General features: G+C 39.4%; 1 protein-coding gene across 3 annotated transcripts in view; it reads right to left on the bottom strand.

The window, feature by feature from the left end:
- The window catches only part of FAT1 (FAT atypical cadherin 1), a 130,999-nt gene that overhangs the window by 57,841 nt on the left and 47,898 nt on the right, over positions 1–25,260 (bottom strand). For all 3 annotated transcript variants that reach the window (XM_070068424.2, XM_070068423.2, XM_089325830.1), the window contains exon 3: positions 13,863–14,177. In XM_070068424.2, the coding sequence (XP_069924525.1) occupies positions 13,863–14,177 (315 nt within the window). The remainder of the gene's footprint in view (positions 1–13,862; positions 14,178–25,260) is intronic.

Raw genomic sequence — 25,260 nt, forward strand, 5'->3', positions numbered from 1 at the left:
CCCAATTACTTACTACCTGTGTCATCACCTGCTACCTCCCAGGGTGTCCATTTGCAGGAGGCTGAATGGGAAGCAGAGCAGCCAGACAGGAACCAAGTCCTCTAATAAGGTATGCCAGGGTTCTAAGCAAATCCCAACACTCATCCCCATGCTTTCTTTGTAAAGTAATAACTTTGAGATAGAATTGATACACAAAAAAAACTGTGCACTCTTAATGAATACAATTTGATGAGCTTGGAATTGTTTCATGAATTTTCCAAATTATTAATATGTAAAATATCCCATAAATTGAGTATTAGATATAACATGGAATATATTCTCAAATTCCTTCTCTCCCATATAGAAGAAACAAATGCCTGAATATTTTTTCAGTAACCCCACAACAATAATTATGCACACTAGATTAATGCCTATAAAACTCAAAATCCCCATTGTAAGTTGTTCAACTAAGAACCAAGATAGGAAAAACCCTTTTATTCTGAATAAATCAAAACAATTTCTAGCTAATGTCCTAAGAGTTTAACAAGCAACATGGCTTCAAGGAACAAAGAGATTGATCTGTTAAACAGGAAAATTGTTTTCAAAAATAATTTTCCCAGTAAAATATTCAGGAGACAGATTTACCTGTTCTCACCTTATTACACTTGCCAAAAGCATCCTTTCTTATTTTAGCCATATTTCTCCTTCTATTTATATAGAAGCTAAGAAAAATCAATGAAATACCTACTGCTAGAGAAAATTAACAGAAATTATTAAATAAATATAGGAAATATGAGGGGTCTGAGTTTAAATAAAAGTGTCTTAGAACTTTATGGGGGCTGGCGTTGTGGCGCAGTAGGTAATGCCACCGCCTGCAACACTGGCATCCCAAATGGGTGCCAGTTCAAGTCCCAGCTGTTCCACCTGTGATCCAGCTCCCTGCTAATGTGCCTGGGAGAGCAGCAGAGGATGGCCCAAGTCCTTGGGCCCTTGCTCCCATGTAAGAGACCCAGAGAAGCTCCTGGCTCCTGACAAGCCAATCTCTAGCTATTATGGTCTTTTGGGGAGTGAACCAATGGATGGAAGATCGATCTCTCTCTTTCTCTCTCTCTCTCCTCCCTCTTTAATTCCGCCTTTCAAATAAATAAATAAATCTTTTAAATAAGAAAAATTAAAAAAAAAGGTACAAGAGCTGTGGCCCAGCAGGTAAAGCCATGTCTGCTGTGTCGGCATCCCATATGGGTGCCAGTTCAAGTCTTGGCTGCTCCACTTCCAGTCCAGCTCTCTGCTATGGCCTGGGAAAGCAGTGGAAGATGGCCCAGGTCCTGGTGCCCCTGCACTTGCATGAGAAGACCCAGAGGAGGCTCCTGGCTTCGGGTTGATACAACTCTGGCCATTGCAGCCAATTAGAGTGAACCAGCAGATGGAAGACCTCTGTGTCTCTCTGCCTCTCCTTCTCTGTGTAACTCTACTTTCAAATAAATAAATAAACCTTAAAAAAAAAAAAAAGAACTTTATGGGATATGTATGTATTTCAAACCTCAGGCTCCTGAATAATTTTGTTTTTAATTTCCAAGTACATGACTGAATTAGCTATCAAAGAACTACAGGGACTTTTCAAATGTATGGAAAATAAAGAGGGTAATGTGATTACAAATTATTTCCATATTAAAGATGAAGTATTAAAGCAAAATAGAGGACTGGTGAGACAAAGAAACATGAAAACAGTGAGTGTGGCGCTCCCTGCGGCATGTGACTGTCACTTTGTCAGCACTTTTTTCACAGGACATTCTTGTCTACAGATATGTACCAAACCAGGTGCAATAAAATGAAAGCAGCCTCGGAACAAGGCTGTCTACTGCAATTTACAGAGAGCACGGCTGAAGTCCTGAACTGCAGACGGCAACACAGGTGAACAGAACAGGGAACAAGAATTAAACCAGCAACGGTGTTCATCTGCTCAGACTTTCAAGACTCTTCTTCCAACAAAAGAAAGGGAAAATCATTCAAATCTGGTTAATCTTAAAAACCTTGCATCACTCAACTGGAAAACAAGTATTAAACAACCACCACATTCTCAGGATTGTATTCATTCAATGGCGGCAATAATAAATGAGTAACAGGTGGTTCTGGCGTTCATGACCTGAACCAGGACTGGGTCCCCACAAAACACAGATGAGAGCAGAACAAACACTGCAAAGGCAAAGCTGAGTGTAAAGACTGGCAGGGAGGCAGCACAGGGCCTTCCTCTCCTCCACCCTCCACCTCTAAAAGTACAGATTGCCCAAGGCCACGTGCAAATGTTCAACTTTTCCTACAGTGACCACTCAGCATCCACACCTTTGGAGCTTTAAACTGTGAGCTCACAGGCACTCTGCAGGGCTGCGCTGTCCTTGTTTAGGTGGTGTTCTAGGACTACATTTAACTGCAGGCTGTGCAGAGGGCTTTTGGCAGCTGAGGCCATCTGAGCAGCTATTGTTTGTCACTGCAGTACTGGTGCCGGCAGGATTAGGCGAGGGGCCAAAAATGGAATTCTATTCATAGACTGTCAAGGCTGGAAAGCAGCTCAGAACTCATTTAGTTCAAATTTCCAGAGGTCCAGAGAAAACACTAATGACATTAATCAAATGACTAAAGTCTCACAAGGCACTCGTGGCTGAGCGAGAACTTGACCTGAAAAATCTCCGGACTTCTGGTTTTAATTCTATCTTGCCAGCTGTTTCTGGTTGGGAACCAGTGGTATTAAAACACCAGATCAAAAAGCCCAACTCAATTTATAGGGAACTGCCTTTAGCATTCCTATAAATGTCACTTACAGCAGCGACACAGAGGGGAAGGCACCCAATTCATTTTATAAGGTTAACATCACATTGACATAAAAAGGCTAACCTCACTTAGGCACTTAAATGCAAAAATCTAACACACAGAATTTTAGCAAATGATATTCTGCAAGTCATGAAAACACAGAATTCCTACTTGACAGAATTTCTTCTAAGGATCAAGACTAACCAAATTTAGGAGGAAAAGCATATCATCATCAATATGTGGAGAAGAGGCACTGAATAAAATTTGGCTTTAGGAACAATATACTTCACTATGAAATAAAAATGAGCATGAGCAACAGGTAAGAAAAATCTGTAGATCTGGCCTTTAGATATGTGCATATCTTGGGAAAAAGACTACAAATAGGTAAACCTTTTTTTTTTTTTTTTTTAATGAATTCCTGCCATTGTAATGTGTCTGGTCCTTCATTTCCTTCCTTTACAGCTATCAAATGTCACCGGAAACCCTTGGAAGTTGTTTGCAGCTGTAGCCACTTCCTATTGCACTTTATTCAGTCTCCCTTCCAGCCACAATAAAATGCCATTTACTATGTTCCAAAAAAAATAGTTGCAACGTGATAGAGGACTAGAACATGGATGAGTACTCATATACTTACTACTACAGCATCTTTTGACTTAGCCACGCTTTAGAGACTATTACATATAAATTATACATCTCTAACAAACACATCTGCAATCAAATCACATAAAGTAATTCTCTATGAAATATGATCTTAGATGCAAACAAAACCAGACCACTGTATGCTGCTGTCCTCTACACAGTGTAAGAAACTAGTGATTTGAGCATGAATATATCAACCAAGAATAAAGGAATGGAGAAAAAATGAAGGTATTAGTAAAGAACTGATAAGCATATATACAGTCAACTGTGTGAGAGAGAATTTGAGAATCTGCCTGCCAATCAAATCATGAAAACCTCAAAAGTGAGGAATATTTTATCTTCTAGTAAGAAATAAAGTTAATTCTTAAACTAGTAGAGATCTAATTGTCTACCATCAACTCCCAAAATTTTTATTTCAGCTTCAATAACTAATAATCTAGGTGTTCTTTAAAGAGGAACTTTTAATAACCTGAAGAAGCAAAATACAGATGATTTTGTCTAAGCATGTCTGGTTAGAATAGTGGGGGAAAATTCAATTCCTCCTTCAGAAATATTCAACAGTCTACCACCTCAGCATAAACATTAACAACTTAACTAGTCCCTACTAAGAAGCACATAAGCAGTCAGGAAGCTACAGCTAATCAACTTTTCTATATGACTTTTATTTTCTAATGACTAGAAAAAACCTTGTATGAATACATGAAAAATAAATGAAATTCAAGGTTCAATTTCATAAATAAAATTTGATTGAATCACTGCCCTTCTACAGTGACAGAGCTGAGAGGCACCAGAGACAGTGTTTGCAAAGCTGAAAATACCATGTGGTACTTTATAGAGAAACTTTAATGACCCTTGCAGTACACAGTTAATAAAACTAAGTTTAAGCACCTCATGTTCTTTAGAAGCATCATGGTATTTGGTCTCAAAGAACCATAAAAATAACATTAGCCTAATACTCCAAACCCAAAGGCACATGCAGGGAAAGAGGTACAGTGTACCAAGCAGCAGCAGTTAAGAAGTTCATGTCTTTCTGGCCTGGACTTTCACAAGGAGGCTTAACCTCCCTGAATTCCCATTCGTAAGTTGGGGAAAATATAAACAGGCTGTTGGTGTTTATATTCTCTAACCATCTCAGAGGGTATCTGAAAGGTGCTTGTAATATACCAAGTGCAATGCATATAAAAGACAGACTTGTTAATGTTCTCCTAACTACTACTGAGTTTTGTTCCAGCCTTAATCAAAAAATGAGACCAAGAGATGGTAGAAGGGTGCGAGAGTGATGTACAAAAGATGGAGAACAAGACAGAATGGCAGTAAAGAAGAAAATTAGGATATGCTAGTTTCTTTCTGGCTGTCTTCAAGCTCAACTTTCCAATCACATATACAACCATATGCATATATTTAAAAAAGGATGCCGCTATATTTTACTCAATGTACATTTCTGCTGAATTTCCTTATAGCCAAAAAAAAAAAAAAAAAAAAAAAAATCCTTTCTTGCTCTGTTCCAGAACAGAAAGATGTATATCAATGAATGAAAAAAAGGCAAAACTAATACCTGTGGAGGTCAGCTGGGCACCTGGTATTAAGGAAGTCTCTAGTGAAAATCCCTGGCGATAAGGAAATCGCCAGTGATGGAAAAGCCCCTAGCCAGCGGCAGTCTGCCTCAGATCCGTATCTCCCAGGTTATAATCCATGCTGCAGCAGCAGTCAGCTTCTAGCTGTCCTGCTGCCTGCTGTTCCTTGGCAGCGTATTGTAGCTAGCTATCCTGACTGCCTGCTCCCCTCACCACTCTCTTACAGTGCATGCAATAAAACTAACTGCTTACTGTCTCTCTGCTGCCGAACTCTGTCACCACCCACGTCAGCCTCAAGTTGTGGCTACCTGCAACAGTACCTTTAGAGGCAGGTAAAACCAGAGATCAGTGAAATGTGCAATGAGAGATACAAGATATATGACTATACAAATGTGGCAAATGCATCAAGGACTAAAATATATAGTGATTTTTCTAAAGCGCAGTACCTAATACCATTATGACAAAAACCCAAGATTTATTTCATACATATAACATACAACCACGTGTAAGGGGGGGAAATTACATGTATTCTTACTTGCTTGTGTATGAGTGAAAGAAAGTGCAAACATCAGTTGCCACTAAGTGTTCTAAAATATAAATTTTATTATTCAGGTATGGTGAGATCAAGAGATGGAAAGCTGAGAGATACTGAAAAGTGTGTTACAGTCCACAAGAACAAGCATGTCCTGTCCCCCAGAGTAGCACCTGAGTCGGGTCAAGAGGCAAAAGGAAGAAGGGCAAAGCGTGAGCAAGATCCTTCCTTCACTGTAGTTTGCCCAGAAAAGGGCAGGCAAGGTGGCAGCAGGTTTGGGTTTAGCTGCTCTGAATGGCTTCGGTGGGCTCTGGGGCAAGGAGGGTAAGCTGGCTGTCTGGGACATGGCTCTAGGATGATTTCAGCAGAAAGATAGTAGTAGCTTAGCACCACAGAGGTGGTGGCAAGTTCAGCCTCAGGCTTGGGGTGCAGGTGAAAAGCCAGTTCTGGGTGAGTCTTTTGCCATCACTGACCCAGGGAGGAGCCCTCTTTCCCACCAGTGAGGCCTCAGATGCCAGAGCATGGAGAATACTCCTTTAGAGAGTAGGAAAGTATAGTCAATGCACTAAGGAAGGGAAGTGAGTGACAAAGTAGGGAGAAGCAAACTTTTCACTGGATGTCTTTTGGGTTTCTGAACTAGATAAACACATTATCTAAGTAATATGATTTATAAAACCTGTTACCCACACACAAGCATGCATACATCACAAACACTCCGCAGAGCTGGTAGGCAGAGTATACTGATAATGAATGGTATTTTAAGGAATTTGGTGGTTTTATGTGGGACTGTTAATGTGATCACCATTTGATGAACTTGGACCAGTAAGAACATGAGGACTGCCCTTGTGGGCATCTCATACACTACAATGTACAACTGTGGAGACAACCAAAGTATAAGCTGATGTGTGTTTCCATAAACTGCAGAATACTGATAACCTTCTGCTTAAAATAAATCTATAAATCCACTATTACTCCTTAGAAACACAAAAAACCTTGGTTTAGAAGATTCAATACTTATCAAGGCTTTATAAATTTAAGTGATACTTCTGAAAAATATTTTTTTCTGTTTAAAAAGCAGTAACTGGGGTAAGATGCTTGGTACAGCAGTTAAGACACAGCTTGGGACACCAACATCCCATTATCAAGTTAAGTCTTGGGTTCTGTCCTGATTCCAGTGTCCTGCTAATACAGACCCTTACAGGCAGCAGGTGATGGCTTAAGTACTTGAGTCCCCGGCACTTATGTGGGAGACCCAGACTGGGCTCCAAGCTCCAGACTTCAGCATGGCCTAGCCTCAGCTATTGCTGGTATTTGGGAATTGAACCAGCCATGGGATCAATCTCTCTCGCTCTTACCTTTAAATAAATATATAAATTTTTTAAAGTTAAAAAAAAAAATCTTTTAAAAGAAAAGCAGTAGTTGAATTTCTACTTCTAGCCTGTGGATTGCATTTATACTCCTACATAAAATCACCAAAAGAACAGACAAAATAAATAGCAGTTTACTAGACATCAGAAGATAGTGATATCTGAGACGTGAGACAAAGAAGGTAAAAACCTATGACTGCATTACCACATTGAGATGGATTCCAGACAGTTATTTATTCCTACATGAAACCCAAGAAAAATGGAACTCTACGACCATATAAAAACCTGTATCAGGGGGTTCATAGTGTTTGCAGTCACCAAAAAGTGTCAATAATGAAAATGTCCATCAACAAGGAATGGATAAACAAATTGCAATATATCTGTGTAAGACAGAGATAAAAAGAATTTACTAACAGTACTGATACACATCACAACATGCATGAATCTCAAAATATGCTACATGCAAGATGTCTTACCAAACTGTATCCTTCAAATATGTACAATTTACTCTATGTCAATTATACCTCAAAAAAAGCTTTTTATAATGGAAAAAAAGCATTACTTGCTTTATATTGAAAATTTGAACAATACCAAACACAAAAAAGACAAGACTGTAGTCTTTTTAAAGCATGAACATATCTAAAAGTAACCTTCAAAATTATCTGCCAATTATAAGCTGCCTAGCACTCCCTAAAAAGTTCAGACTGATAGCTTTAACTCAAAAGATACTGTGAGGGTGGTGTCAGTTTCTGAGGCTCCTTGTGGATAATGAAACCTGTGACAGTACACTGGTCCCTTGTGTTCAGCCCCCCCCCCCCCACCGTCCTTCACAGACCACAACGTTGTGGTACTCCCTTGTGTGTGCAGGAGTTGGGGCTGTCAGCACAGCAGGCAATCTAACATCATGAGCTCTTGTATCTCTGCCACCTTGACAGCTGCACAATTTGCACTAAAAGAAGCAAATTTACCCTGATACTGAACATAATCAAATGAAAAAATGCTACAAAAATGTATGTTGTCAACAAACCATGTATCTGAAAAGGAAAAAATAGACCAAGGTTCAGAAAGTAGTGTCTGACATCATAATTAAGTATGAAAACTTTGAAGACAAAAAAATTCAATAATGTTCATTCAAAGTTGTCATTTATAGCTCAAGATTGCTGAAAGCAGTCCTAAAAGGTTTTTCGGTTTTAGTTTTTTTGTTTGTATGTTTTTTGTTTTTTTATGTGAGAGACACAGACAGATATCTTGAATCCACTAGTTCACTCCTCAAAGCCAGTAGACAGAAACTCAATCCAAGTCTCTCCCATGGGTGTCAGAAACCCAAGTACTTAAGCCATCATCTGTTACTTACAAAGGTAAACATTAGCAGGAATCTGGAATCAGAAGACCAAGGACTTGAGCCAGGTACTGTGATAAGAATACAGGGCCCCTGGCTGGCACCACGGCTCACTAGGCTAATCCTCCGCCTTGCGGCGCCGGCACACCGGGTTCTAGTCCTGGTCGGGGCGCCAGATTCTGTCCTGGTTGCCCCTCTTCCAGGCTATCTCTCTGCTGTGGCCAGGGAGTACAGTGGAGGATGGCCCAAGTCCTTGGGCCCTGCACCCCATGGGAGACCAGGAGAAGCACCTGGCTCCTGCCTTTGGATCAGCGCGGTGCGCCGGCCGCAGCACGCTGGCGGCGGCCTTGGAGGGTGAATCAATGGAAAAGGAAGGACCCTTTCTCTCTGTCTCTCTCTCTCACTGTCCACTCTGCCTGTTCAAAAAAAAAAAAAAAAAAAAAGAATATAGGCCCCCAAGTGATGTCTTTACTGCTGAGATAAATGGCTGCTTGTTTTGCATTTTAAAATATTTTGTCACACATTGACAAAAGGAAAAAATGGCAATGAGGAGATGTGGTCCTTCTTTCCAAAATGACTTTTAGTGAGATTAATTCAAGTTTACACAAAATGTTCCAAGGGACTGCACAGTGACTCTCAAAAATAAGTTATTATTTATAAAAAATATATATTTTTTTAAATTGTATTTAAGTTATACAAATTTCATGTAATTCTTATATACAGATTTAGGAACACAGTGCTACTTCCCATCCTACCCTCCCTTCCGCCCATGCCCTAACCTTTCTTCATCTTCTCTCTGCTATATGATTTTAACCCTTATTCTAGTACTCAAGGTTTTCCATCAAGTACAGTCACACTCCCATACACTCACATAATTTTGTCTTTCAGTTGCCAATACTCATAACTCCTTTGAATTGTTCCCCAACATGACAAACATTCCCTACCTCCTCTCCACTTATTTATAACAACTTCAAAATCAGTCCAATAACTTTTCCAAAGGGATGTCATCTTCCTAAATATATCCACCATGTCAGTCAGTTTCCCACTTCCTCCAGATGTGTTTGTGCCACACTACCTTGTACCATCTATTTCTCTTCTCTGCTTCACTCTTGTAGACTAACAAACTTTCCAAGCATCTCTTTAGGTGCCATACACAGCAGAAACAGTCAATACTTCACACAGAAACAAATATCTTGAATGATGACGAATTTAGGTCTTCTCTAGTCCGTTGGACTTATATCACCAGGGTCCCAAACTTACCTTTGCCACTAAGAAGCAAACAGACCCATCATATTCTTTCAAAAATATTTATCCCAAGGAGACATACAACCCACCTACTAAAAGCCTCCTTGGCTTACATGAACAGAGCTACTGTAATGCATGATAAGAGGCGGTGTTCTGCACTTGGCATATGCAAACCTTAATAGGAGTGCAAAAATGCTTACCACTAATTACAAAATCTAAGAACCCAGAGGTAAATCTTGAAGTCTTTCCTAAGACCCTAGAGGTAAATCCTCCCTGTGGCCCAGATCTCTTGATTTCCAGCCCACTGAATTTCTATCTCGGTCATTAACTATTAAGTAACATGATTTAGAGTCTCCAGGTGGTGCTTAGGGTTAAGTAAATCACAAGGACTTTCTTCTAGCAGACTGCTCCCTCCAGCTTTCACAATCTAACCCCTCTCTTCAGTCCTTACTCATACAACTCATCTACCTGTTACAAATAAGCCTGCTTTGAAGACTCTGAGGAAGATGAAGCCCAAATATTTTGAACTCTGGAGATCAAGCTTAAACTTCCTGCTTAGTTGAGGGAACAGAATATTCTAGAGATGGAGCCGTGCAGCCATAGTTACTAGGTTCTTAAATAATGTCCTTGCTAAATAAAACATGGTTATTTCTTGCATTTCACAGACTTAAGGTGACTTGTAGACTCTAACAGACTTCTTTACCAACCATACAGTGGATAATATACTTCACAACATTTCCACTGGTATCAGCCTTCAACTTACAAAATGTAAAACCTCTGGGTAAACCTAATGAGCGTTCTGTTGTCCTGCTAGCAGTCTGCATGCACTTCTCACCCCAGGGCTGGGAATCAGCTGTGGACTCCTGGTGGAGTTTGTTCCTGCTGCAGATAAGGAAGCGCAGAGAGGTCTCTGCAGATATTTCTTCTAAGAGACTTCAGAATAAAGAGATTTAAAAAGGAGTGGAAACACTGTATTAATCATGTTTCCACAGAAGACATACACAACCCCAGTGGTATCATTGCAAAGGGCCCCAGGAACAAGCCAGGTTTCAAGGCTCCAAAATAACTCTACATAATTTCTTTAAATTTGTTTCTCCTCATCTTTTCGCTTCAATTAAGTGCAGACCTACAGGCTGGCGCTGCGGCTCACTAGGCTAATCCTCCACCTGTGGCACTGGCACACCGGGTTCTAGTCCCGATTGGGGCACCGGGTTCTGTCCCAGTTGCTCCTCTTCCAGTCCAGCTCTCTGCTGTGGCACAGGAAGGCAGTGGAAGATAGCCCAAGTGTTTGGGCCCTGCACCCACATGTAGACCAGGAGGAAGCACCTGGCTCCTGGCCTCAGATTGGCGCAGTGCGCAGGCCGAAGCGGCCATTTGGGGGTGAACCAATGGAAAAGGAAGATATTTCTGTCTCTCTCTAACTCTGCCTGTCCAAAAAAAAAAAAAAAAAAGTTCAGACCTACAGCATCTATTTAGATATCTAGGTGGACACTTACTGATTGCTTGCTTGCCTGTCTCTTCAGAGAGGATGTAATCTAATCCAAGACAGACTGAAGACATAAGAAGGATGAAAACATCCATAAGGTCTAATTCATTTAACAGTTTTAGATTGGGATCATCATCACTTCAAGGTTTTCACTTACAGATTTCACTGTCTCACTTGCTCAGATCTGGGACTAACCCTCTTCCAGGCATACCTCCAGACCTCAAAACCCTCCTCTAAAATTTCTTATAAACTTCTAGCTTCCTTCTTTTATATATGACATGGTTTCTAATTTTTAGCTTTTAGTTCCCTTTCATTTTATTTCACAAAAGGGAAAATGAACAATTAATTGCCACTAGTGCAGTAAAAACAGTATATATACAGCCACACTGCTAATAAAAGCCTTTTGTTAATCATTCACAGAGGCTGTTTCAAGTCTGCATGCACTGTCTTAATTCCGGCCCTTTTGCTTGGGCTCAGGGTCCTATATCCCTAATGCTTTCAAATTAAGTCTCAGATTCTGTAAATATCTCTCCTATATAACTAAATTTTTCTAACACAGAGACTTAGTAATTAATTACCAGTGTTCTAAGAACTCAAATCCCTCCTCCTTTCCCCATCAGAGGAACACAGCAGAATTGTCTGAAAGCAAAAAGTAAAAGCTAATATATATGCAATAAATCTTAAACGATGTTTACTCCTAACAACCACAAAAGCCAGTCTTTATAAAAGCCAGGTTGGAAACTAACATTTGAATACGCTTTTCCAAAGGCAAAATACTACAGACATATATAATCTCTACTGGGTTATCTTTCTATATACATTTGCTACACAGATCTTAACCTCAGGCCTCTTTCAAACTTAAGAACTGTTTCCTAGTTCAAAAAAAAAGGAATTAAGAACTAAGGATGACACAAATAAAAAAGATAATAAAGGCTAACAAGGAATTTGAGGATGCTTCCTTAATTTTTATTTTTGCCTATTATTTTCCTGATGTATCAAATATGAAACCCAGTAACTGAGCAGGCCAATTATCCTAGAATATGGAAAGCCCTAATAAGCACAGGCATGAAAGAGCTACATAAATTACTGTATAAATCTTTCGGTTCAAAATTTTCCGTTAATTAGATTCTACCGACAAGTATTGAATAGCAGCATAACATTTTTTGTTTAAGGTCAATAATCTGTATGATAAGACGTTTTAATAAAATCGCCCCTTTAAGTCCTACAGTGGTTCTTATTTTAATTCTTCTAATAAATCAAAGGATACTACATGTCACATATAAAATTTTCCCTTCACAGAGGACAGCTAAGTTCTCATTACCCAGTGACAACTATGTTGAACATCTTTTTAAGGAAATAATACAAAAGAACTAGCAAGAAACAGAATATACTGTTAAACATAAAACAGCAAAGATCGGAAGTTTGTAAGTCTTTTGGAAGATCATTTAATCGTCAAGGAGCTATATTCTTAGAAGTAAGGGGCCACTGACATGGAAAGGAAGGAAAAATTAAGAAAGAAAAGGTTTACATATCAGTTCAAAAAAGTAACCGCTTTCAGTCTGAAAACTGTTTCTGATCCCTGACTATGTGTGATTACAGCATTGCTCTATGGAAAAAATTTAAAATGACATTTAAAAACTAGTGAGTTATGAACAGACTCTTCTAATACTCTTTACCAAAAGGAGAATTTAAAAAAATTGAAATCTCTACTTAGTATAGAGTTGGTCTTTATATACAGTGAATTAAAAATGAATCTTGGCTGGCGCCGTGGCTCAATAGGCTAATCCTCCACCTGCGGCGCCGGCACACCAGGTTCTAGTCCCGGTCAGGGTGCCGGATTCTGTCCTGGTTGCCCCTCTTCCAGGCCAGCTCTCTGCCGTGGCCCGGGAGTGCAGTGGAGGATGGCCCAAGTGCTTGGGCCCTGCACCCCATGGGAGACCAGGAGAAGCACCTGGCTCCTGGCTTTGGATCAGCACAGCACGCCGGCCACAGCGGCCATTTGAGGGTGAACCAACGGCAAAAGAAAGACCTTTCTCTCTGTCTCTCTCTCTCACTGTCCACTCTGCCTGTCAAAAAAAATAAAAAATAAAAATAAATGAATCTTAATGAAAAACGGAATGGGAGAGGGAATACGAGTTGGAATGGGAGTGGGAGTAGGAGGGCAGGAATGAGGGGAAGAAACATTGAATTCCTAAAAGCTGTACATATGAAATTTCTATTCATTAAATAAAAACCTTAAAAATAAAATAAAAAAACTGAAGCGGGTGGCGCTGTGACGCAGCAGGTTAAGCCACCATTTGCAACTCAGGCATCCCATATGGGCACCAGTTCAAGTCTAAGCTGCTCTGCTTCTGATATAGCTCCCTGCTAATGTGCCTGAGAAACCAGGGTACAAAGGCCCAAGTACTTGGGTCCCTGCCACCCACATGGGAGACCCAAATGAAGCTCCTGGCTTTGGTCTGCTCCAGCCCCAAATGTGGCTGCCATTTGAGGAAAGAACTAGTGGATGGAAGATCTCACTCTGTAACTCTTTCAAATAAATAAATATAAAAAAATCAAATACCTAGCAGCTAATAGAACTTGCTGTAAGTTTAAACTGCAGAATTTTCTACAACTTTAAGGAATATCACTAATTTAGGAGCTATCACTGACACAGTATCTGCTTTGTAACCTGAAGATGCAAATTCCTCTATTGAGCAAAATGATAAAATAACTTGGCAAAAACAAACTTAAAGAGGGAAGAAAAGTACATTTGAACTAAATTTTCATCTGAGAAATAAAGGTATGCTCTGAACAAATTAAATGGAATAATATTTATCAAAAAGAAAAGTATGCAACAGATAAATGCTAATTTGCAGCAAAGACTAAGCATAAGTATAAGCAAAGTATAACATACCAGTTTTAGGATGTATTGCAAAGAATCCTTGAGGATTTCCACTTGTAATTTTGTACGTCAGCTTGTCATTAGAGCTAGAGTCTGGATCAAATGCCTCAACCTGTACCACAGAAACATTCTTGGGAGAATTTTCCATTATTTCTGGATAATAAACAGGCTCTGATGTCTGTGGTGCGTTGTCATTGACATCCTCAACCTCTATGTAAATCTCTATAAATGATGAAAGAGGCACAACACCCTGATCAGCTGCATAGACTGTCAGCCAGTAATGGGAGGTCGACTCACGGTCCAGCCGGTCTGCTGTCTCTATGACACCTGCAGAGAAAGAAGAGGGAAACATGAAGCAGTGCGTAGACAGCAACAACACCTGGCACTCTGAGAAGAGCCAATGTAATAAAAACTCACAGACTGAGGGCTGTCACCCCCTACTACCATGATCTTGGGATGGTTATCTAACTCCCTGTGCCTCAGTTTTGTTTCCCTTAAAATGGAGTTAATAATAATGGCATGCTACTGTGATGCTGATTGAATGAATACACACATCATTATTTGGCACATAATGTAGGTATAAATACAGTTAGCTTCAGGCAATATATACAGTACTAAAAAAAAAAAAAAAACACACATTACCTGCATAAGTCTCAAAAGAGATGGTTACTACGAGATCATCTAATGGCTGAATACTTTGCTTTTACCAAAGATGAGATGTACACTTGATTTAGATGAGCTGACTTTACTAAAGGCCAACTAGGAAGCCAGCAACAAAGTCATAGCCATGGCCCAGATCTGCAACCCCACTGTCCAGCTGTCCGTGCTTCCCAACTGCATTCCTCTAACCCCTGCCACAGTCTAGGGAGGCAGGCCAGAGGCCGGGAGTGACTCCTCTACACATCCCACTGTGGCAAACACACCTCTTCTGAAGTGGCCAAGAAAACAGGATGACTTTCAAAGTCCACAGTAAGAGATGGCTTACTCATACTTCTTATATGATGAAGTCCTTCTACTTCGTTCAGTGGCCTTAGCAAATGACAATATATCCAGTATGCTATAAAAGTATAAATTCTCCAGCTATGCTGTAAACTCCAAGGGCACAGCCCTCTTAAATACCATTATCTCTAGCACCTCACACAAAGCACAATTATTTATAAAATGATTTGAAGGAAATGCTTAAGTACCTTAATGGGTTGGAACCAAAAAATCCTCAATCGGGACCCAAATTAGGATACATTTTTTTATTAACATAGCTAGAAGAGATGGGAGTTAAAGGTAACATTATCTGCAACATATTGGCCCAGCTATTGAAATCTGTCAAGCTTTAACTTAATCCCAAAATTAATCTTCTCTCAGGATGATTATAAGTAGAAATACCAATTTCTCTTAGGCAAATTCCACAGAATTATTCAACAGAATAATCTTGTCTCTTTCATTTACAAAATATATCACTACATTTTTTTTTTCTTCTGGGTTGATCATTCTAAACTAATGATACTTCTAATGTTCACAACACCACAGTCCAGACTGGACTTTGGAAACCCCACAACTAAGTTTCCCATTAGATGTAAAATACTAAGTATCTTCTTCTAAGGACAGTTACAAAATTATGTATTTCAATCAAAAACCTATTTTTGTATGTATCTGTTGATTTTTAATTGGTAATATATATGAGATGTTTTGAGGTACATATGAGTAGTAAAATGGCTAACCATGCATTACTTCACCTACCTATATTTGATGGTAAGCTCATTTAAAATCCACACTCTCAGCAATTTTCAAAAACATAATATGGTGTCATTAACCATACAGTCACTATTCTGCATCTATATTTTTGACCATTATTTAAGTATTTCCTTATTTGAGATTAATATCAGAAAAAGGCTTACAACATAGAAAACTAAATAATTAAATGTGAGAGATATTATCATGAGTGTTTACTGCCATGTAAAAGCATTACAATGATCTATTATTGCTTAATTAATTCTTTTAAACCCTCAAAAAGAAACTACAATCTCACTTTTAGAAAGTGAAAATGGAGTTTCTGAACTCAAACAAAGGAGCCAAATGGTCTCTAAGCATCCTACAACTGAAGATAACTTCAAACATGCTTCTTTTTTTCTCTGATCCAGACATATCTATGCATACTCAGTCCTTTCACTAAATTAGCAAAACTCTATCAGTTTGTAGTCTAAAAGAATAATTCTTGCTAGGTTCTCTTACTCACTGCTCCCACCACCTGATACAAGGAAGGAGAGGATAACAGGCGCTCTCTCAGAGGAATTACACATCAACAAAACGCACAGGCACTGCTCTTGGGTTTGCTCACTTCATTAAAATGCAGTAAAAATCATTTGACAGGTGTATTATTAGAAAAATCCTAGCAGAAAGGTACATGGTGCTTTTATTCACCTCTTTTTAGTTCTAACCCTCCAACACTTCAAGCTATCTAGCCACTTTTTAAGAGTGTGCCCCTCTAAATATGATTACGTTATTTAAAACTGTAATTGCAGACAAGTTGATCAATGTTTCCCACATGCCCGGCACTGTGATAAATGTTATTACCTCCAACTTCTTATTTAATCTTTACTTTCAACCTGTCTACCCTGATGAGAAACTCAGACTCAGAGACATGAGGAACTTTCCCAGGGTCACAGTAAATGGCAGAGCTGGAGTTCAGACATCACAAATCCTTGACTCCGGTGCCAGCAAAATTCCCTGTCGGTCCTATTGTTAGGATTACAAAAGCAGAGCAAACAAAAAGGAATGTGGTAACTCTGAAAAGACAAGTCAAACTTCCTATTTCAACCAGTTTTTTATGTCAATATTCAGAAGCAGTATATTAAACATTCATTCATATATAATGGTTTTCTCTAGGGTTGAAAAAGAAGAGAAATAAGAAATAAAAAATAGATTAAGCTTTAAAATTAAGATTTTAAAAGCCATTTTTTCAAACATCACTATCTTTCTGGTCAATCTTTTGCAGAGTTACAGAGAGAGAGGGAGAGACAGAAAGTCCACCTGCTGGCTCACTCCCTGGTTGGCTGCAAAGGCCAGGGCTGGGTCACGACAAGGTCAGGAGCCAGGAGTTCTGTCCCTGTCTCCCCATGGGTGCAGCGGCCCAGTCGGGGCCATCTTTTGCTACTTTTCCCATGCCATTAGCGGAGAGCTGGACTGGAAGTGGAGCAGCTGGGACTCGAAAGGGCACCCACACGGGACACTGGCATCAGCTTTGCCTACTATACCACAGTGCAGGACTCAAGGTATTTATTTTCGAACATGTTCTATTTCTAGTCTGGTCTGTAAGAGTTCAGACTGCAGTGCATAATTATGAGATGTGTTCTGCCGGGAAACGCCTCTCTCCCCCTCAGGCGGACAGGCAACCACTGCCTTTCTAATGTGATATTCCCCTCCACCTGTCCCAGCCACAGTCAGAGAAGGGATTTCAGGATCCCGAGCAATCTCTGGATATTAAGAAAGGTTAAATGTGAGACAACAAAGTGACTCTATTCAAATACGGCATAAAACTAGGATTGTTATTAACCAGTAACTGAAATACTAAATATTAAGGAGATGCTCAGTGCCCTCATTTCATGAATTCATGGATCATGTACTTTTTCTTCTATTACCATCTTGTGATTGTGTATTTTAATTACTTCCTTGTGAAATAAAAACTGAACACCTTTAATACAACTTACAGAAAACTATAGTGACTTTCAGCTGTAAGTAGGAAAGAAGTGCCTACTGAATAATGTCTTCTAACCCGATCCTCAAACTCATAAGGACAATTAACAAGTGTTCACTGTATGCCAATCACTTTAGAGGGGCTTTGCATATATTAAATCATCTAAAGAACATTGAAGCTGGTATTCTTGTCATGTCATCTTCACACATAGGGTAGAAAAGCCTGGATAAATTAAGTAACTTACTAAGCAATAGAGTGATTAAGAAACCCAGACAGTCTGATTCCTGACCTCAGGATCTTCACCATCAGGCTGTGCCATTGCCATGATCCACAGCATCATCATCTGACATTGCACAGCACCAGGAGTGCTGGAGCCATGGTGGGTTTTGATGAAAAGCTGCAAGGAGTTTTGAAACATCCACCCATCCATCCACAGATTCTTTCACATGGATTCCCTCCTGCCTTTAAATACCTCTCCCTCTCTCAGCTCCCTCCTTTCACATCCATCTCTGCTCCTCTTCTCTATTTCCTCATTCACTTGTCTGCATCCAGAGGGTATGGAAGGCCAGGCTGTGAAGACAGAGCAGTGGCAGCCCAGGCCTTCCATGAAATACCCCCCATCCATCCATCCACAGAGTAGCAAAGCCAGCAGGAAGAATGACAGAGACACAACACCATTATGTCATGAGGTAGCAGTGTACCAGGCAGTGATGCTAGGATATATATATATATATTCTGAACACAAAAGACCAACTGAGACAAGCTTCACTCAGCAGTGTTATTAGGAACCTTGTCTGTACTGTAATGAAGCACTACAGAAGTAATAAATCCCTGGCTTTCTAACCTCAAGAATACAATGGAGACATTCTCTGGAAAAGTGGTTAATAAGCTAAAAAATTTAAAAGAAGCCAGAAATCTGGAGGTAGTAAGTAAAATATTTATCATTCCAAACATACTCTCTAGGATTTCAAAACCACCACCAGATGTCACTATGGAAACTGATTTTAAATATGCATACTATGGAAGAACTAGACTGAAGGGAACGAAAAGACCATGCAATTACTAAAAGAGCTTGACTAATGTAATTGAAAATACAGCCAAAGCAAAATTTCTTTCTAGAAAGATTCATTATAAATGTCCATATAAAGCAAGCATTGGTGTTGACTTCCCACTGCCTGATTATGCAACATTTATAGGATATAGTATTAGCTGCTCCAAGTAAATGGTTCAAATGTAAAGTTTTCTAAGAGTAACTAACCCTTCTGGCCATCAGTAATGGCTAACATTGCTGTGAACTTGAGTACTGGCCTTCCACAGGAAGAGCCAGTACGCCCTCCATCTCACACAGGTGGAGCAGGCTTGCAATGTAGTAATTTTAAAGCAAAAATAAAGCTACAGTGTAGTAATTTCTGCCAAAAATAAGTTAACTGATTCAAATTTCCATGGCCAAACACCTTTCTTCCTGGAATTTTACTATTTTCTTTAATGCGCCTTGGTCCCCTATCAAATTCTAAGGCAAAGCTTTCAACAACACCTTGTTATTTCTGATTCTTCCACTACTCTACCCCAAGAATATCTACAGTCAGCAACAACCTGGCAACATAAACTTGCAAACCCTACTCTACTTTCTGATATAGTACATCACATACTTTTCTTTGTCTTTTAACATTTCTGGAACCAAACTAAGGCAGCAATTATGAAAGCTGTTTTAGTCAAACACAAGAAAAACTTAAATATGAATTATGATTTCTTTTAAGTTTTTATGTTTAAGGGTCCATGCTGTGACATAGCAGGTAAAGTTGCCACCTACAGTGCCAGCATCCCATATGGGTGCCCTTTAGAGTTCTGGCTGCTCCACTTCGGATCCAGCTCTCTGCTATGGCCTGGGGAAGCAGTAGAAGATGGCCCAAGTCCTCGGGCCCCTGACCCGCATGGGAGACACAGAAGAAGCTCCTGGTTCCTGACTTCAGATCAGCGCAGCTCCAGCCATTGTGGCCATTTGAGGAGTGAACCGGCAGATGGAGGACCTCTCTCTCTCTCTCTCTCTCTCTCTCTCTCAATGTAAGTCTGCCTTTCAAATAAATAAAAAAAATCTTTAGATTTTTATGTGAAAGGCAGAGAGACACATAAAGATGAGAGCGAGCGAGCGAGTGAGAGAGAGCGTGTGCGTGAGCCCTCATTTGCTGGCTCAGTCCCCTAAATGTTCCACAACAGCCAAGGCTGCGCCAGAATGAATCTGGGAGTCCTGAACTCATTCCAGGTCTCCCAGATGTGTGGCAAAAAAACCCAACTACTTGAGCCACTGCCTGCGGCCTCCCAGGATGTGCATCAGCAGGAAGCTGAAATGGAAAGGGGAGCGAGTACCCACCCAGCCACTCAGACAGGGAATGTGTGCATTCCAAGCAGGGGCCCCAAACACCCACCACCAAATATAATTTTTGATGGTATTTTCCCTATGGGCAACAGTGGATGGATGACTCTACTTCAACAGATTAGCTCTTTTGGAAATAAGCATTTTCCCAAATATAAAAATAATATTCACTAAGAACAGAGGTACCATCTGCACATTGGAGACCCAAAATCTGTTTCTATAATTAATCTACAAATGGTTACATAATTAAAAGGATACTAATAGAAATTTTTACAGTAAAAAACATTGTTTTTATGATAATGTGCAAAGAGTTATAAAATAGGCTTTATTTAAAAATCAAAACTTCTGAAACTTAACCCATTTTTAAAACAACTGTACCAATCTGACCTGAAAGATCATCCAATAAATCAAAGCTCCTGAATTCTTCTAGGAACATTACATAGATCATGTACACTCACATATGTGGAAAAAAAATTTAATGTTTTTCCCTGCTTTTTCCATTAGTTCACAAAGCTGTTTTGTTGCTGACTAAAATAGAGGAAGAAATGAAAGAGTCTGATAAGTTGAAGGTATTTAGGATTCTAAAATGCCTGCTTAGTCCACTTCGTCAGGAAATGACATATGAGAAATAACATCAGTACTAAAATAAAAAATGTAACACTTCTTTTCACCTGAAGTACACATTATATTCTACCTCACTGGTATTCGGAAGCATAAAACACAAGGAAAATGTAAAGACCGACATCTAATGACTTTTGCAGGGAAAGAAAAGGCCAAATTCTAACACGCCCAAAGCCAAATGTTCCATTTCTATTTCTTGTGTGTATACATATGACTAATCAAAATTTTAATTGCTTGAGACCACACAAATAGGGTAAATGTTTACATAACTTTTGATTTAAAAAAAAAATCAAAAGAAGCAAAAGAAAGTAGTTCAACTTAGAAGCATCCTTCACGAGCCACGCAAACTGCTAGGTGTCCTGAAGTACCGCACAACTCAACAGACACCTCTCTGCTCTTATCGTTAAATATAGAGCATGTCATGTATAATTTATAACTCTCCAGCCTAACGGAGGGCATGCTACTTGCTGATTACCATAACCCAACCTTTCAAAACCAATGACTTGTCACTTTCTGAGAGCCCATCTGTATTTGGGGAACAGAGCAAACTTAGTACACTGATGATGAGAATGAGAATGAGAGTATGTATATACAGCACTCATGATGTGCCAGACACAACTTGCAGCGCTTCTTATCTGTTAACTCATTTGGTCCTCACAGCAACCCTGCGCCCTATGTAGTATGACCATCCCCGTGTCACAGATGAGGACGCTTCTACAGTGTAAACACGCTGCCCGAGGTCACACAGTTCTCCAGTGGTGGAACTGGAGGGAAGCTTAAGGGGACTCTAAACACAGACTACAAATTTCACCAGGCCAGTTTTGACTTCAGTGGAATGCGAAAGTGCAGTGGCCAGATGGAAAAAAATGGGTTATGCTGTTTTCCCAATAGTTGGGAATGTGGGTAAAACAGCACACTCTGTAACATCATGGGTAGGAAGGGAACTAATACACACTACACAGTTTTCTTAAAAAGGAGATGTGTGCATGGAAGAATGTTTCATAAAAATTTGTAAAAATCTGTATTAAGCTATATAAAATATCTTAGTTCTGTTCAGAAAATGTCTTTCAAATGAGACACACACAAATATACACACAACTATATGTACAGAGGAAAAAGGTCTAGACTAAACAAGGTGATTGGAGGACAAAGAAAATCCAGTGAACTATTTTTTAAATCTGTAAATTTCTATAATGATGTATTTAAAATCTATAAAATGCATAAAGAATCAAATAGAGGCTAGTGTTGTGGTGCACTAGGTTAAGCTCTGCTTATAATACCAACATCCCATGTGATCACCAGTTTAGGCAGTTCCACTTCCAATCCAGATCCCTGCTAATGCACCTGCGAAAGCATCAGAAGATAGGCCAAGCACTTAGACCCCGGCCATCCACATGGGAGCCCAGGATGGTGCTCCCAGCTTCTGGCTTCCGCCTGGCCCAGCATATGCCATCACAATAATTTGAAGAGTGAACCAACAGATGGAAGATTCCTGTCTCTCGCTCAATCACTCTGACTTCAAATAAATAAATAACTTTGTAAAGTCAAATAAAATGTTAACTGCCAGCAGTCCTTTTTGTTAGAACCTCCTTTCTTATTTCTCCGCCTATTATTTGATATATTTTTTGTAAATTTTATTGTGTGTGTACATATATAAGGCATGTAACATGTTATTAGATACAGATAAATAGTAAAAATGTTACTACAGTGAAACAAATTACTATATTGGTCATCTCACATAATTACTTTTTGTTTTGTTTTGTTTTGTTTTGACAGGCAGAGTGGACAGTGAGAGAGAGACAGGTCTTCCTTTGCCGTTGGTTCACCCTCCAATGGCCGCCGCGGCCAGCGCGCTGCAGCCGGCACACCGCACTGATCGATGGCAGGAGCCAAGTACTTCTCCTGGTCTCCCATGGGGTGCAGGGCCCAAGCACCTGGGCCATCCTCCACTGCACTCCCGGGCCACAGCAGAGAGCTGGCCTGGAAAAGGGGCAACCGGGACAGAATCCGGCGCCCCGACCGGGACTAGAACCCGGTGTGCCGGCGCCGCTAGGCAGAGGATTAGCCTAGTGAGCCGCGGCACCGGCCTACTTTTTTTGTTTTATTTCTATGGCAACAGTAACTGAAATCTACATGTTGAACATGAATCCCAAATATAATTTTATATCCTACAGTTCTCACACTGTACATGAGATGACTAGATTTGTTCATCCTACACATCTGCTGCTTTAGAAGTGAGTAGCTAAACCATTTCTATGTAGGATCTGTTTCATTTAACCCAAGTAGATGTGTAACAATGGCTATTAGGGTATCTTCAGCAACTAATATTTGAAAGTATTCATATATGAGACTACTTACAAAGTTTTAAGTCTAGGGAATTCTATAATTACACTGCCCAGAGTAAGACTGTAAGTTAATGACTAAACAGAAAGCTTTTCATGTAACAACTGTCAATCTGTTTTTTTCCCATTATTTAGACTGCCTTTTAAATCATCTTAATTAAAATATCTCTATCAACTCTTTCCATTAAAATTGTTGGAATAACTTTAAAATTAGCTGAGGAAGCCTTTTCCTTGCACACTTACTAAAACTTGTATTAATTAAGTTCATAATCAGATTTTAAGCATCATGTTGTAAGCCTAGGGATTTCTTCAGCTTTGCAAAGAGTCATTCCCAGGGCAAGCTCTGCTAAACCATGCTTTCATGCTTTGTTGAGAAATGATTCCGGGTTCTGATTTCCACGTAAGAATCATTAATATTGTTAATGAGAGTTTTCATGGATAAGCAGATCATCCATGTGTATCAAAAGTTATCGCTTGAACACCTACTAATTGGATAAAACTACATACACAAGACAGCCTTTGGAGGCATTTAACTAAAATGGATATATTACACATACTTACAGTAGTGTTTCTATTGGTTTAAATTTTAGAAAATAAACCATTTTAATATTTACCATTTTTCACAGCTGGTGTTTACCAGATACACACTTGAATGCTTTTTATATATGTCATTATTGTTTAATTGCCACTGTTGTTATGTAAACTTGATCATCTTCCTCCATTTTCCAAAATGAGAAGCAGAGCCTTTGGGCTGAAATATCACTGGTAGGAAGGTATTTATCCATCAACAGAATAGAAATAAATTAACCAGTGGATTACCTTACCAGTTTGTCATGTAAGCACTTTACAAACAGCAACTCACTTAAGCCTCAAAGGTTAAATGAGTTGTCTTCAGTCACCCAACTTCAGAAGCAGAGAAGCAGAACTCAGAAGCTGGCTGACTGAGCTTCAGGGTCCTCACCTGGGGCCACCAGGGTGCTATTCCTGGGGGCTGCAAGGCTCCACGTCAGCAGTCATGTCAGACTGGAGACCTGGCTCCAGCCCTGCAAAGGGGGAGCAGGTCAGCCAAAATGTCTACCAGAGTTTACCAGCACTGGTTGGTGGTGGGAAGAATGACACAAACTTAAGTAAGCCCAACTAAAAGTAAAGCACATAGACCCTTGTACAAAGTTCATAGTACGAAAAGAAAAAACAGATATGAAGGAATCCAACACTGCTCTACATTCAGAAAGTTGCTGTATTGATCCTATCACCCTCTTATGTAAAAATTCACAGGCCGATCTATAATGAACACAAAGCATTACAGAAATAAATGAGTATCACTGGGAGACTATCGTAACTGAGCTATGAACACAGTTGCTATTAACTTTAAAATACTGAGCAGTAGGTGGTGGGTCCTGAGTTATAAATGGCAAAACAGTTAGAAAAGCATTTTGAAAGATTAAAACTGATTCTTTAAGGGATACCTCTCTTTAGCAAAGAAATCACTGACTTTTCAAAACCTAACTGTCAATACTGAAATAGCACACTTTTAAAAAACTCCACCATATAATATCCTTTTTATCAGCAAGAATACCATGATACCATGTGGTTTGTAATAGCTTACATGTTGTTACAAATTCATCTGGAACCTAGAATTATTGACTTATACATGCTTTTATTCGTTCAACAAACACATATCATGTGCCAGGAATGGTGCAGGGTGCTAAAGAAACAGAATAAAAATGCAGTCTCATGGGAAAGACTGTTCAATGAAAGACTTAATTCAATCCCTGGAGCAGCAAAGAGAGAAATAAAGAATAGACACCTGATCTAAGGACAACACAGCATTTTAACAACTAGTTATCTTGATAACCATTTCCACTTATTCTATAAAATCTCTTAGATACAGGGGAAACAGTGAGCTCCTAACTCAGTTTAATCAGGTGACATGTGATTTTAGAAATAGATTAGGATATAATCCTATTCTGTAGAAAAAGGGAAGCAAGAAGAGGCTATATATGAAAACATGATGGGTTACAAGGATGAGTGAATTTTAGTTTCTTGGTATGTTCTAATTTTTCTAGAAGGAATCTTATAAACTGTATAAAAACATTTTTTAAAGCCATCATGAATACAGGGTTAATCCAAAGCATATCAACAGAACTTAAGAAATTTCAAGAATGTAAAAGGAACCTTTAAAAATTAAGAGTGACTTACAGGTTTTCATAAGCTGAATAACAACTGCCTAAAGCATTTGTATTGCAAAGTATGTTCTAATAGAAAGACAAGGCACTATTCAGTGATGAAAATGTCAGTTGAAATGACTAAGCCTCATGCCAAACTCCTTAAAGCACTCCCTTGCTAAAGAAGGAATGGAATGAGATTCCTGCTGCAGTCCAGGATGAC

The sequence above is a fragment of the Oryctolagus cuniculus genome, chromosome 2 (genome assembly GCF_051225735.1).
Source record: "Oryctolagus cuniculus isolate XC-2025 breed Fujian yellow rabbit chromosome 2, ASM5122573v1, whole genome shotgun sequence".
Lineage (NCBI taxonomy): Eukaryota > Metazoa > Chordata > Mammalia > Lagomorpha > Leporidae > Oryctolagus > Oryctolagus cuniculus.